Source organism: Podarcis muralis, chromosome 1, assembly GCF_964188315.1.
Source record: "Podarcis muralis chromosome 1, rPodMur119.hap1.1, whole genome shotgun sequence".
Lineage (NCBI taxonomy): Eukaryota > Metazoa > Chordata > Lepidosauria > Squamata > Lacertidae > Podarcis > Podarcis muralis.
Genome location: NC_135655.1, coordinates 1,846,524 through 1,859,674, shown reverse-complemented (window position 1 = coordinate 1,859,674; position 13,151 = coordinate 1,846,524). Strand labels below are relative to the sequence as shown.

At 48.8% G+C, this 13,151-nt stretch overlaps 1 protein-coding gene across 9 annotated transcripts in view; it reads right to left on the bottom strand.

Annotated features, from left to right (window-relative positions):
* The window catches only part of RGS3 (regulator of G protein signaling 3), a 72,848-nt gene extending 59,724 nt beyond the window's left edge, over window positions 1-13,124 (bottom strand). For 5 of the 9 annotated variants that reach the window (XM_077933603.1, XM_028704649.2, XM_028707727.2 and 2 more), the window contains exons 1-3: window positions 9,911-12,474; window positions 6,159-6,320; window positions 406-456 (exon numbers count right to left, since the gene is read on the bottom strand). In XM_077933603.1, coding sequence (XP_077789729.1) covers window positions 406-456; window positions 6,159-6,318 — 211 coding nt within the window. In that variant the 5' untranslated portion in view covers window positions 6,319-6,320; window positions 9,911-12,474. Of the gene's footprint in view, window positions 1-405; window positions 457-5,134; window positions 5,312-6,158; window positions 6,321-9,910; window positions 12,475-13,015 lie in introns of those variants that run through there. The other 4 variants (XM_077933636.1, XM_077933643.1, XM_077933681.1 and 1 more) reach the window with 4 other exon arrangements.
* Window positions 13,125-13,151: the final 27 nt, after the last annotated feature.

The following is a 13,151-nucleotide window of genomic DNA, read 5'->3' as shown; positions in this document are numbered from 1 at the left end:
ACATTGTAAGGAACATCCAGTTATGTCAGCATTCTTAAGCATAAAGCCCCGTTTTAAAGCTGGGGGGGGCAGACACCCTCAGGAGATACTCATAGATGCAGGTCATCCCAACGCAGATGGCTGTGGGGATGGGGAAGGTGCAGGAGGTTACAAGCACCACCACACCTGAGCCACCGTTTTACAGCCAGCACTATATGCCCCTGCTTCAGAGACTATGTTGCTCATGTCTGAGGCTGCTGGCTCTCAGACCACCAGTAAAAAGCAAAGCCACCAATGTAGTTGGTGTGTGTGTGTGTGTGTGTGTGTGTGGAATGGCCACCCCTCGAAAAGTGAACATTTCAGGTACCCAATGGATGCTTCTCTCCACCTGCTCAGCTCCTTTGGCTCTCCAGGTTGCTTACTCACCATAGAGCTTCAGGTCCTTTCCTTCCGTGGTGATGGAGAGCTTCAGCTGCCCTAGAGGAGACAAGAGGGGCTATGACTGAGAGTGTACAGAGAAGCTGGACTTGGAATCTGGGAGACACTGAGAACCGGCCTCAGTTACTCACCTGTTAAATTGGGAACAATGGGAACTTGCATTAAATGCAACTAGATATGAAACTAGGGGCAGCTATTTGGCTTCCATCAGAATCCATAAGTTTTTTCTCTCTCTCTCTTTCTCTCCTGCCCACACAAATTATGCACCACAGTCAGTTCTCCTGAGGAGAGGCATAAAAAGTCCTACTGGGTCAGTTCAAAGGCCCATCCAGTCTTGTTCTCTTTTTTTTTATAAAGATTTTTATTCATGATTTTCAACATACATAAAGAAAAGAAAAGAACAAGAATAAGCACACAATAGAAAAAAGCATACAAGAAAAGTAGGAAATAATATAACATCATAATCAGAATCTTACTTTCATAATTATTCAGACTTCCTCACATCTTCTGTTCCTGCTTTCCAAATTTGAGAAATTCTAGACAGCAATTTATCACCTTATTTCAGATACTTATTTGTATTTTCCAATTATTATGTTTCCCATCCAGTCTTGTTCTCACATTGGCCAACCAGCTGCCCCAATGGGAAGCCCAAAAGCAGGACATGAGCACAACATCAACTTGTATTCAGAAGCATACTACTGTCTCCAACCATTGTGGCTAGAAGCCACTAACAGTCTTATCTTTCATTAATTCGCCTAATCCTCTTTTAAAGTTGGTGGCCATTGCTGCCTCCTGTGGCGGAATTTAAATACGTGCTGTGTGAAGAATCGAAGAATCATAGAAGCTTAGAGCTGGAAGGAACCCCAAGGGTCATCTAGTCCAACCCCCCTGCAGTGCAGGAAACTCAGCTAAAGCATCCATGGCAGATGGCTATACAACCACTGCTTAGAAACCTCCAAGGAAGGAGAGTCCACCACTTTCTGAGGGAGCCCATTCCACAGCCAAACAACTCTTCCCATCAGAAATTTATTCCTGATGTTTGTTTGGAATCTCCTTCTTGTACCTTGAATCCATTGGCTTGAATGCACTGGATATTTGAAGTTGGCTCTCATATCTCCTCTTTTCCAGGCTAAACTTACCCAACTCCCTCAACCGTTCCTCGTGAGGCTTGGTTTCCCGATCACTGATCATCTTGGTCACCGTCCTCTGCACATGTTCCAGCTTATCAGTATGCTTCTTAAAAAGTGGCACCCAGAACTGGACACAGGACTCTGGGTGGGGGTCTGACCGAGGCAGAATAGAGTGGGACTATTACTTCCGTTGATCTGGACACTCTACTTCTGCTGATGCAGCCTAGAATAGTGTTAGGCTTTTTTTGCTGCTGCATCACATGGTTGACTCATGTTAAGCTTTTTGTCCATCAAGACCACAAGCTTTAAGAAGTGCTTTCTTTTGTCTGTCTGTCGATGCCCATGAGTCCTAGAGTTAGGAGACAGGGAGAAAAACTTTTCTCCATCTGCTTTCTCCACTCCATGCATAACTTTGTACACCTCCCTCATGTGGCCCCTTGCTAGCATTTTCTAAAGCAAAAGGCCCCGGATGTTGTAATCTGAGTCACTCCAGCCCCTTCCTTTTCCAAATCTACAATACCCTTTCTGTGGTGGCACAACCAGAAATGCGCAAGCATGGCTGCACCATAGATTTGTATAAGGGAATTATGACATTGTCAGTTTCAGTTCTAGTCTCTTTCCTAATGAGCCTGGAGAGAACCAGTAGGGCACTCTGAATGCAGACACTAGAGGAAGGACAGGGGTTGTTGTGGGTGATGATACTGGACCCCAGGAGCAACTGAGTGCTGGGGGCATTCTTACATCCCCCTGACCCAAATGCTCAAGGTGGTTATGAGATGGAGAATGAAGCCAAGGAGGCCTCCAACATAGGAAATGCTGTAGCAACAGGTGGCTTCCATTACTGACACATAGACTGGGTGCATACTTTTCCCAATCATGACAAAGACATAAAACTTATAACTACTCAAAATATCCAACGTGGGTAACAACAATTAGAATGCAATAAGATGATAATAACAATAATGAACCACAGTAAGATCCCCCCCCCCAAGATAATAAGCAAAACATGAAGAGCTAAAACCATAACAGGGAATCAACCAAACCAAGCCAGCAGGAGTTGAAAAAACAAACTAAAGAAACACCCCAGAACTCCACAAAAATATCAAAAGAACCCGTGCACACTTTTGTGGTTTGCACATGGTGTGTGTATGTTTATGTGTGCGCACTGTTTGCAAAACAAAGCAAGTCAGCAGTTTGCTTTTTAACACTAGGTTAAGGATGGCTCTGATTTATGGTTTGCTTTAATAAGTGTCAAGGCACCCTCATTTTATGATTAGTCTTCCCTCCTCCTCCTCCTCAGGGCACACAGCAAAGATCCATGGGAGACCAGTGCGTGGAGGGTGCCCCCTGGTGGGCAAGAGGAGGCAAGGCCATTCGTGCTGCACCCAGGGCCTCAAATATCCAAGGATGTAACAGAAGGGGGAAGTGGGGAGAGGGTGGGGGTGATATATATAACTGGATCAGAAAAAGAGCCCATTAAGCCCAACATCCTTTCTCCCAACGGAGGCCAGCCAGAGGCTCCGATGGCAGAATTCACAGGCAGTGACAGCCGTCCCTCATTGTAACCATGCAGCATCTGATTGACTGCATCTGAACTTGCAGGTTCCATTTCGCAGTCATGGCTGACAGCTATGGAAAGATCCCTCTCTCTCTCCCTCTCCTTCATGAGTTTGTCTTAAGCCTTTCCAAAAGCCACCTAAACTAGTGGTTATCTCTGGTGACAGACAGCTTCATATTCAACTCTCCATGCATGGTTTGTTGCCATTTTTTTTTTATTTTCCAGCAGAAACCCTCCTTCATAAAACAGCAGCAGGCAATGCTGAAATTCAACCAGGAAAGCTTTCTCAGGTAGAAAGATGTAGTGGGAGATTGACGGCCTCCTCACCTGTTTAATTTCTACCATTCACACACCTGCGGGGGGTTGGGGGGGAGCCCCATTACAACCCTTTCCTGCAACTGGGAAATGAATAGAGGTGGCAGTGCATGTGTCTCTGAGAATGAATGAATGTGGCTCTCTGTGTGGCCCACGGAGAGAGGCAAGCGCACACCCAAATCATTCTGAAGCAGGGGCCAGTCTGCGGCCCCTCTGGAAGGCCTGCCACATCTTGGATTCTTCTCATTCACTAGTGGGGTATACTCTGAGTTCAGAAGTTGTGGGAACAAGCCGGTCAACAGAACAAAGGGCCTGCTGTGAAAGCGGAATGGCGCTGACCCAGCCAAGCGTGTCTGGCAGATCCTGCCAGCCAACAACCAGGCCTAGAAAGGAAGAATTTGCCAGGAGCAGAACCCCCTCCCAGGAAACAAAGCCAGCGGGGCAGGGAAAGGAGCATGAGAAATTCCAACTTACAGGCACCATTAGAAGCCCATATTCATAAGCACAGAGACTCATGTGTGGCTTGCAAGCAAGTGCTGAATCCCATGTGTTTAATACTGAACTCCAGGCAAGCGGACGTGGAATCATAAACAACGACAGACGAGGCTGGAGTACCTACATCTGCACCAGAGCTAAAGGACATCCTGTTTCACATTTCACGTGGCTTTAGTTCCCCCCTGTAAGCAGTGCCTCTGCCAGGGGTGAGCCCAGCCCTGTCCAGGCTCAAATCCGTTTCCATCTGCAAGGCTGAATTCTAAGCCAAGAGTTGGTTACATGAGTGTAAGGAGATCCTCACTGCTGGAACAGACTGGTATTCAGAGGTAGACAGCCTCTGGACATGGAGGCTCCATTTAGCCAGTCATGGTTAAACTGATTCTAAAAGGTCAGCTCTGAAGATGTACTAAACAAAAGAGGGTCCTCTTAGCCTGCAGAGAGCTCCTGCCTTTAAAATTAACATAAAGGAGACACACACACCCAGATCAGAGGACACAAGCTTCAGCCCAGCACCTCTCTTGCTAGAAACTGGCTGGTAGTCTAGAGGCCTGGTCTTCAGCTGGTGGGTCATGGCCTGATCCAAGCTGGGTCACAACAAGAGCCCTGCCACCATACAGATAGAAGCACAGTAAAAGGCTAAGAAATTGCTCCCCAAATGCATGTTTTGGTCAAAAACGGGCCCTGGGTCTGAAAAGGGCGAAGATACCTGACTTAAGAGATTGGACAAATTATCCCTCTTTCTATGTGGAAGTAAATCCCATTGGTTGATGTGGTGGAGATTCACAGGGGGTCACTGCAAAGTGCTGGCACAGCAGTGAGGAAATGGTATGAGCCCTCCCATGCGTGCCACACAGGAAGGTAACGTGAGCACAGACACTGCTGTGTGTACACATGTGAAGGGAGCTATGAGCGGCTGCAGCTCCCTGCTTCGAGGCGCACTCCCCACCCCCTGCGCACACATGGAGGGCAGCTGAGCAGGAGAGTTCCTGCCCTTGCCCCTGAAGGAATCCACAGCAGTCAGGCAGGTGGGAGCGTTGCCACAGCCTGCCTCTGCTGCAAGGGCTGCACACAGGCTCCATCCCCTGACACCGGATACAGAGACACCAACAGCAGCACCTCCCACCACACTCCCCTCCTGCCTGCCAGAACAAGGGACTCCTGCTGGCAACAAGCTCTGCAGCCACAGCAACAAGCTCCACGCTTCCCCACCCCAACTCACCAAAGGTTTTCACATAGCAGGGAGGCTCCAGCTGGTCGACTGACCTGACACAGAGGGAGGCTCGGGGGGCAGCTTCGGGCTCCATCCCCCCACCCACCCATCCAGCCGAGCACCCCGGCTCCTCCACTCTCTCCTACTGGAGGCACCTGCTATTCCAGTCACTGGGCTGAGCCAGGCAGCTTCAAAGAGGCTTCAAAGTCATTTCCTCCGAGGAGGAAGCAGCTGCTGGGGCCTAACCGCCACTATTTGAACAGGACAAAAGGCACCACTGATGCCCATTGGTGGATTTGAAAGCCAATCTGCACCTGCCCACACCAGAGAGCGAGAGAGAGCGAGAGACACCCCGCCTTGAAGGCAAAGTACAAAATTGCACCGCCAGCATGTGTCTGTGGGTGTGCACCACATTTAAGTGGTGTGGGTGTGTGCATGCACGTACATTAACAATTTTTTAAAGAATTATAGCGATTATTTACTCATCTGTGAGCATACGAGTATTCTCCAACGCCTGTTTTCTAACTCCCCGATGCCGGAAAGAACACAAACAGTCACAGCTTGATTTCACGCACTGCTAACACTGGCTTTACGGAAACTTCTATGGGGCAGGGGGGTGGGGTGGGGGCAGCCAACAGGTCCATCATCAAACCTAGTGCTTGTCTCCTGCAGGGTCTCCTGCAGCCCCTGCTCACTTGGTCCTTTCCCATGGACCTTTTTATGCCTTCCATCTACTCCAGCACATCCTCTGCTCTCTGCCTGGCAGTAGCTCTTCAGCCTCGAGAGAGGGAGGGAGGGAGGGAAGAAAGAAGGGTCTTTGTAAGAATCCTTTTAAGCAGCAAGCTTTCTGCCTTACAAGATGCCGAGTGTACATCCTTAGAAACGCAACACTTGAAACGGAGCAGGGGATTTTACTTTGGCTCTGCAAAGTCCTGCCAGGGCTCTGCTTACCTGGACTCCGCTTGCCCCTGCTCCCCTTTTGCAATGTGCTTCCAGGCCAGCCCCCAGCCCACTTCCACCTACCAGAACCTACCCTTGCCTCTAACACAGGAGTGGCTGATCTTCCTCCTCCGGTTCTTCTGGAGCCTCTCCAGCGCCTTCCCCGGCGAAGTTTGAGCTCTGGAAATGCTGCTGCTGCTTTCTGGAAGATGTGCAGGCCCCTGGCCTTCCTCCGCACAGGTGTCGAGCTCCATACCTGCAGGAAAAGCAGAGCTCTGAGGAGAAGCTTGCTAGCTAGAAACTGACAGCTGCTGGTGCCTTTGGTCACGGTCCCTATCTGAATAGGCAGGAGGTGGAACTATTATCGTAGCCTTTCCGGACAGTATTATCAACCATCCTGTGTCAGACTGCGGTGGGGACCTGAGGGCGAAACTCTTGCAGGTGGCCGCATTCTATGGGTCTCCTCCCTGGACACCCACCCTCACCTTGTGGGTCCTTCCAAGCGCTCGCAGGGACTCAAGATCCTTTTTCATCTGTTGCTTTTATTTGCCAATGGCTATTTTCATCCTTGTGGTTTATTATGATTTGGTGAATTTTATTGCTTTTGTGGATTGCTGAGAGCCGCAGAAAGGCAGGATACAAAGAAAGGTGGGTGGGAAGGAGAGAGATCAGGTGGGCTGAGGCAGGGCTCTGAGCCCATCCACACTGGCGTGCGTCCCATGATTAATAGTATTTTGTATCAACCTATTATGATGAGTCTGATTGGGGTTTTTTATTTCCTTTTTTTGTCCTGCTTTTTTCCCCAGGAAAACCTGCAGCTGACTGCTGAAACAGAGCAAAGTCAATCCATGGAAAACTCAAAGAAAAAATTCTTCCTGTTCTGAGCATGTCCTAAAATAGTCATGGAACTTTGGAGTGTCAGGCATAGCCCTACTGGCTTTAGCCCAAACGTAGCAGAGTTTTCCTGCACAGCGAAGAAGCTAGTTGCGGCAGTAATGACAAGTCAGTTATTCTAACTATTTACAGGATTTATTAAAAGGAGAAAATAAAACCAGCAGAGTTTCTGCATACAAAACAAAGCAAAATAAACCCTCTCTTTCTCTCTCTCAAAACCATACACAACACTTCTACTCCTAACAACACCTCACATCAAACTGAGCTAGCAATCCCTTGATAACAGAGTTGAGTGCTGGTCGTTAACCAATCAGAGTAAGTAGTTTCTAGGTCAAGCAGACCTGGGCTTTCTGCCAAGAGTAAATTGACACCACCTTGAGTTAATTGTGAGAAGCCAGAATCTGCAAGTTTCCCACGAGAACCAATTAACAGAAACTGAAACTGAAACTGAACAAATAGTTCCTGAACGGGACTCTGCATGCTTTCCCGGGAGCTGTGTTGTGGGTGATCCACTCCCACCTCCTTTCCTTCTTTCTCTGCCTTACCCTGCAGGGTCTTTTCCCCAGTCTCCCCCCCCCCCCCCCAGCTCTGAGCAGCACACTTAGGGTTTTCTTGGCATGCTTAAATCTTTTATTTTACTTTCCCCTGTTTAGTGTTTATATAAAAATCAAACGACATACAGGTAAAACGTTGCGTTCCTGCTCATTTTTATTGCAATAAGTATTGAATGATACACATTGGGAGGGTCACGGCTCCTTTTGTTAAGGTCAAAGGATTGCCCAATTATCTGGTTTTCTGACTCTCTGCCATAGGTGGGTAGAGCTGAAGGTGGAGACATTTGATTAGAGGAAGAATGAATAGGGAGGGAAACATGGGGCTTCAGGGCTTTTTCCCCAAGGAAGGTAAAGGTAAAGGCACCCCTGACCATTAGGTCCAGTCGTGGCCGACTCGGGTTGCGGCGCTCATCTCGCTTTATTGGCCGAGGGAGCCTGTGTACAGCTTCCGGGTCATGTGGCCAGCATGACTAAGCAGCTTCTGGAGAACCAGAGCAGCACACGGAAACGCTGTTTACCTTCCCACCGGAGAGGTACCTATTTATCTACTTGCACTTTGATGTGCTTTCAAACTGCTAGGTGGGCAGGAGTAGGGACAGAGCAAAAGGAGCTCACCCCGTCGTGGGGATTCGAACCGCCGACCTTCTGATCATCAAGTCCTAGGCTCTGTGGTTTAACCTACAGCGCCACCTGCGTCCCCAAGGAAGACTTAAGGGAAGAACCTCCTGGAATCCCAGAGAATAGCTATCAGTTAGACCAGCTTGGGATCAAGGGACACATGGCATGACCTACTGAGTGGTAGCTCCTTATCATCTCTTAGCTCATAGTCTTCGTGTGTGTGTGGGGGTGTATACATTTATTTTTAATGGAACTATTCAGCATAGAATACAATAAAAACAGATTAATCTAAATAAAAATGAAAAAAAAATCCAACAAAAAGAGAGAAGAAATACAAAGCTCTCTTGTCTCACCTGGGAGCTTCCCTTTCCTCTCTCAGCCTCCAGGGACTCATTTTTCTACACACACACACACACACACACACACACACACACACACACCCTTCAGCCAGACAAGGGTGCTTGGAGTGGTTTCTAGACAGCCCCTTGGATAACCCGCTCTGCGTCCCTTAAATTCTCCCGCCTTCTCTGCTCCACCAACCCGCCCACAGCATCTCTTGATTCCTAGGGAGGGTCTTTCCTTTTGGCCTGGCCGACATGCCACTGTGTGTCTCCTAGAAACTCCCTCCATCTTTTAGGCACAGCTTCCTGACGCTGCCTTTTTACTGCATTCTTTGGAGTTGCCAACTGCACAGAAAAACAAGAGCTTGCTCCTGCAACCACGACTGGCATCAGACTGATGTGCAGCAATGAGCACCAAGCATAAGAAATTAGGCAGAGCCTGCTAGAGCAGGACCAAAGCCCATCTAGTTCAGGATCTTGTTCTCACAGGGGCCAACCAGATGACCGCTGGAAGCCCACAAACGGGATTCAAGCACAAGAGAACTCTCCTTTCCTGTGGCTTCCAGCAACTGGTAGTCAGAAGCATGGCTGCCTCCAATTGTGGAGGCAGAGTATAGCCATCCTGGCTAGCAGCCGTCAATAGCCCTCTCCTCCTCCATGGATTAGGCTAATCCTCTTTTAAAGCCTTCCAAGTTGGTGGCAATTACTGTCTCCTGCAGCAGCAAGTTCCATACTATGCATAATTTTACAAACTTGGTTCGAGCCTGGTGCTGATGATGCCAAGGTCGCAGGTTCAATCCCCGTGAGGGACAGCTGCATATTCCCCCAGAGTCCCTTTCAACTCTGAAATTCTACGGTTCCCAAACATTTCTCCCCCCACTTGAGAAGCACTTGATGGTCTAGGCGGACTATGTGTGATTTTTCTACCTGTTGTAGCAATTGTCACGTGCCAGCCAGTGCTAGAAGCAAAAACCGCATCTTTACAGACCTGCTGCAGACCCCCTGCATGAAGCTTACACACCACTGGCAGGGTCCATGGACCATAGTCTGGCAACTCCTGCTTTAAAATGCTGGACAGCGCACAAAGCCTTACTAGGCCATAGTCCCACTATTCACTCCATTTCGCAGATGGGAAACCGAGGCCAAGAGCAACTCACCTCATGAGTGCATGGAAGAGAAGGGTTTTCATGCTGGTGTCAAGGGAAACTCCGGGTCATCAGAAAAGCATCCCACTTCCCCAGCTCCCTGTGCTGCTGCCTTGTTCCAAACGCCAGACCTTGGATCTGCACAGCTACCTCCTTGCAGAAAGCAGGGTTATATTTAAATACAAACCAGCAGCCAAGCCTGAGGACTCCAAGTTCAAGCAGATCACACCAGCCTCCCCAAACAACTGTCGCCAAGCAAAAGGGGCACTTACGGAGGGGCTACCTGGTACCTACCTTCAGACGAGGCAAGTGAGTGTCTCGTAGAAGAACCCGCCTGCTCTCCAAGGAACGAAGGGATGAAGCTGCAGGGAAGCCTTTTTGCACTGGGACTGTCTGACTAGCATGGAAGGAAGCCAGTGGGAGGGAGGGAGGGAGAAGACAAGGAGAATTAACAACTTCGAGGGGGAGGAGTCCTGGGAAAAGGCTCTTTTCCTCAGAAGGGTAGCGTTGCCAAGAGAACTCCCAGCAAGCCGCGAGGACTTTGCCCCTCAGAGCCTGGGAAGCAACAGAAAAGGGCCAGTTAGCAGGCAGTTTTTGATAACCTGCCTTCTACCTGGATAACCTGCCTCCCCCTTCTCCAGTCCAAGAACAGCATAAATCATTTGCCAGGACCTCTGGTCAGGGACGTTAACTCCATCATAGCACAACCAGGGACCTTTTTTACCCAGGCACATCAAAAATGGCAACTGCCAAAAATGGTTATGCCTGGGAATCTTCCCAGGGTTGCCAGAACTGGAGGCGCATGGGGTATTTTGGTGTTTGGTTTTTTGGCTGGACTGTCAAACGTTATTTGTCCAAAGCTACTTGGATCACTGAACTGATCAAGGAGTTAGAGAGGCCAGAAATCAAGAATGAGGAACCAACTTAAGTCTCATTTGCAACGGACAGTCCTGTCTGATGCCAAGAGACCAAAGCACAGGAGGAGGGTGGGTGGGGGGATTAGAAGCAGCAACTTGGAGGGAGGGAGGGAGACAAGAGGGGCCTCTGTCCACAGCGGCTTTGCTTTAGCAGGGCTGCCAAAAGAATCCCCAGCATGGAGCAAAGGTTTGGCCTCTTCTGAAAACCTTTCTGCCAAGGCCAAAATAGGTGCTTGGATGGGAGCCAGGGGGCAGGATGTGAAGCTCTTTCCTCCAGCAAGGGTCTTTCAACTTCTTCCCAAATGATCTGGAGTTTGGGGGGCAGAGTGAGGGGATTGAGTGGGTAGATTGTTCAGGGTGGTAAAAAAAGGAGAAAGGGGTTGCAAAGAGCTCCAAAAGAGTCTCTCCAAACTGGGTGAGCAGGAAATGAAAAGGGGCAAATACCTTTTGATTCCATTCCATGTAGTGATGCCCATTTGGGGAAACTTCATATATATAAGGATATGAACTGGAAGCCACCCCCCCCCCCCCCCCCGGAAGGAGAACTTGAGCTCCAGTGCCAGCGATGAAAAAGGCGAATTCCACACAAGGGATGCCTGGAAAAGCACTGAAAATAGAACCGTCAGCAGCTTAATATTCTTGCACAATTCTGTCATGGGACTATGCTTGGAATACAGCATGCAGTGCAAATGTCAACAGAAACAGTTGTTTGGATGGGCAGGGCAGGGCTGGAGCCACGAAAGGCCTCCCTGTCCATTTGTGCACAATAGTTGTTTTTAAAATGCACTGGTTCACATTGTGACATGATAAGTCAAACTACGTATGCGACTGTCCTGCCTGCCCTTCCAGGAGCTCCCACCCACTGTGTGGCTCCTCAGTAAACCATGGCTTAGCTCAGGTTGTCATCCAAACTCAGGTTCGTGGTTCTGCTCTCTCCTCCTCAGTCACAAGCTGCAGCCAAGAACAAAATAGGGAAGAGCAAAGTGGCTGCCATCTCCTCCCAGGGAGCCTGCGCCGCCATCCTAAGCCATGAGAGAAGAGGGTCATTATTTCTAAAACCTCAAGATGTTCCTAGTCTCCTCCCTGAATTTCCTACTTCTCAGAGCAGCAGGGAGAAACAAAACCTGGCTTCACCTGCTTTGTGTTAATTCATTGCCTTATGCAAGAATTTTATCCTACAATCAATGGAAACCGAGTGCTTGCTTTTTCTATGCAGCCCACCCACAATATAGATCAATCACATACTTTTCGCCCTGCCCCTGAAAAGCACTTCTTGAGAAACTGGTTCCATTCCAGAAATAAAAGCTCACTGCAGATTGATTTTGTGTTACTCTGCAGTGTGTCCACTTGCAAACCGATGTAGACAGTCCTACTGGCTTAGTGAAATGGTGGGTGGCCATATAGCAGGACTGCCACCCCCTCTTCCTTCCTGGGACACGTGCAAAGAGGGAAAGGCGTGCATAACCTAATCAGGGGGAGCATTTCCAAATGCGTATCAAGCAGCCACACTCACCCTTGCAGACGGCAGGATCGGATCATGCTAGGATCAATCTAGATCGAAAGTGGTATGTTGAGGACGAGCATGAATGACTCTGGATTGAGGAAAAACTACATTTCTGGACTACAACTGGGTTAGAGTGTAGGTTGCATCTACAGTAAACCAGGCTTTTCAACAGCCACTGTGTCCCCTGGTCGCCTGTGGAGAAAAAGGGGTCTTCCAGGCAAAGACATTTTTGAAATAAGCTAGTAAGAGTTGGTCATTTCCCTTTTTCTTCCTTTCAGGCCACCCATGTGCCACAAGCGATTCAAACAGGTCGGATGGGGCAGACGGGGCTAGTAACATTTTCCATGAGCTAGCGACTTTTGTGGACTCTCTTGCAAGACTCAGACCAAGCAACTATGAGAAGACAAAGGTGGGAGAGCAGTGCACACTCTGCAGAACTGCAGAACTGGAGCAGAATAATACAGTGGTGCCCCGCAAGTGGTGCCTCGCAAGACGAAAAACTCGCTAGACGAAAGGGTTTTCCGTTTTTTGAGTCGTTCCGCAAGACGAATTTCCCTATGGGCTTGCTTCGCAAGACAAAACGTCTTGCGAGTTCTTGCGAGTTTGTTTCCTTTTTCTTAAAGCCGCTAAGTCGCTAATAGCCGCTAAGCCGTTATTTGCCGCTAAGCCGCTAATAGCCGTGCTTCGCAAGACGAAAAAACCGCAAGACAAAGAGACTCGCGGAACGAATTAATTTCGTCTTGCGAGGCACCACTGTACATGCAACTGCGTTTCTGAGGGTTTAATAATAATTACTGCCGGAATGTGACTTCTCACTTGACAAAAGCAGATACCCACCCGCCCCTTTGCTGTGAGCTTAGTCTACCAAACACATTTCATTCTCAGTTTTCAAGTTTGGTTTATTCTCCAGTGTTCTTCTCAGGCTACTTCATGCACCTGGTGAAGTGGAAGATCCTAAGGTGTGACCACCCTTCCTACCTTTGCGCTGTTATAAGAAGCTATTCTCATAGACTTTTCCTCTGGAGACAAGGCCACACAGGCAGGAAAGTGGAAGAGCTGGGATTTTAATGATTCCAAGTCCAAGAAGAGCAACCAGGGATCCCCATAAAGGGGA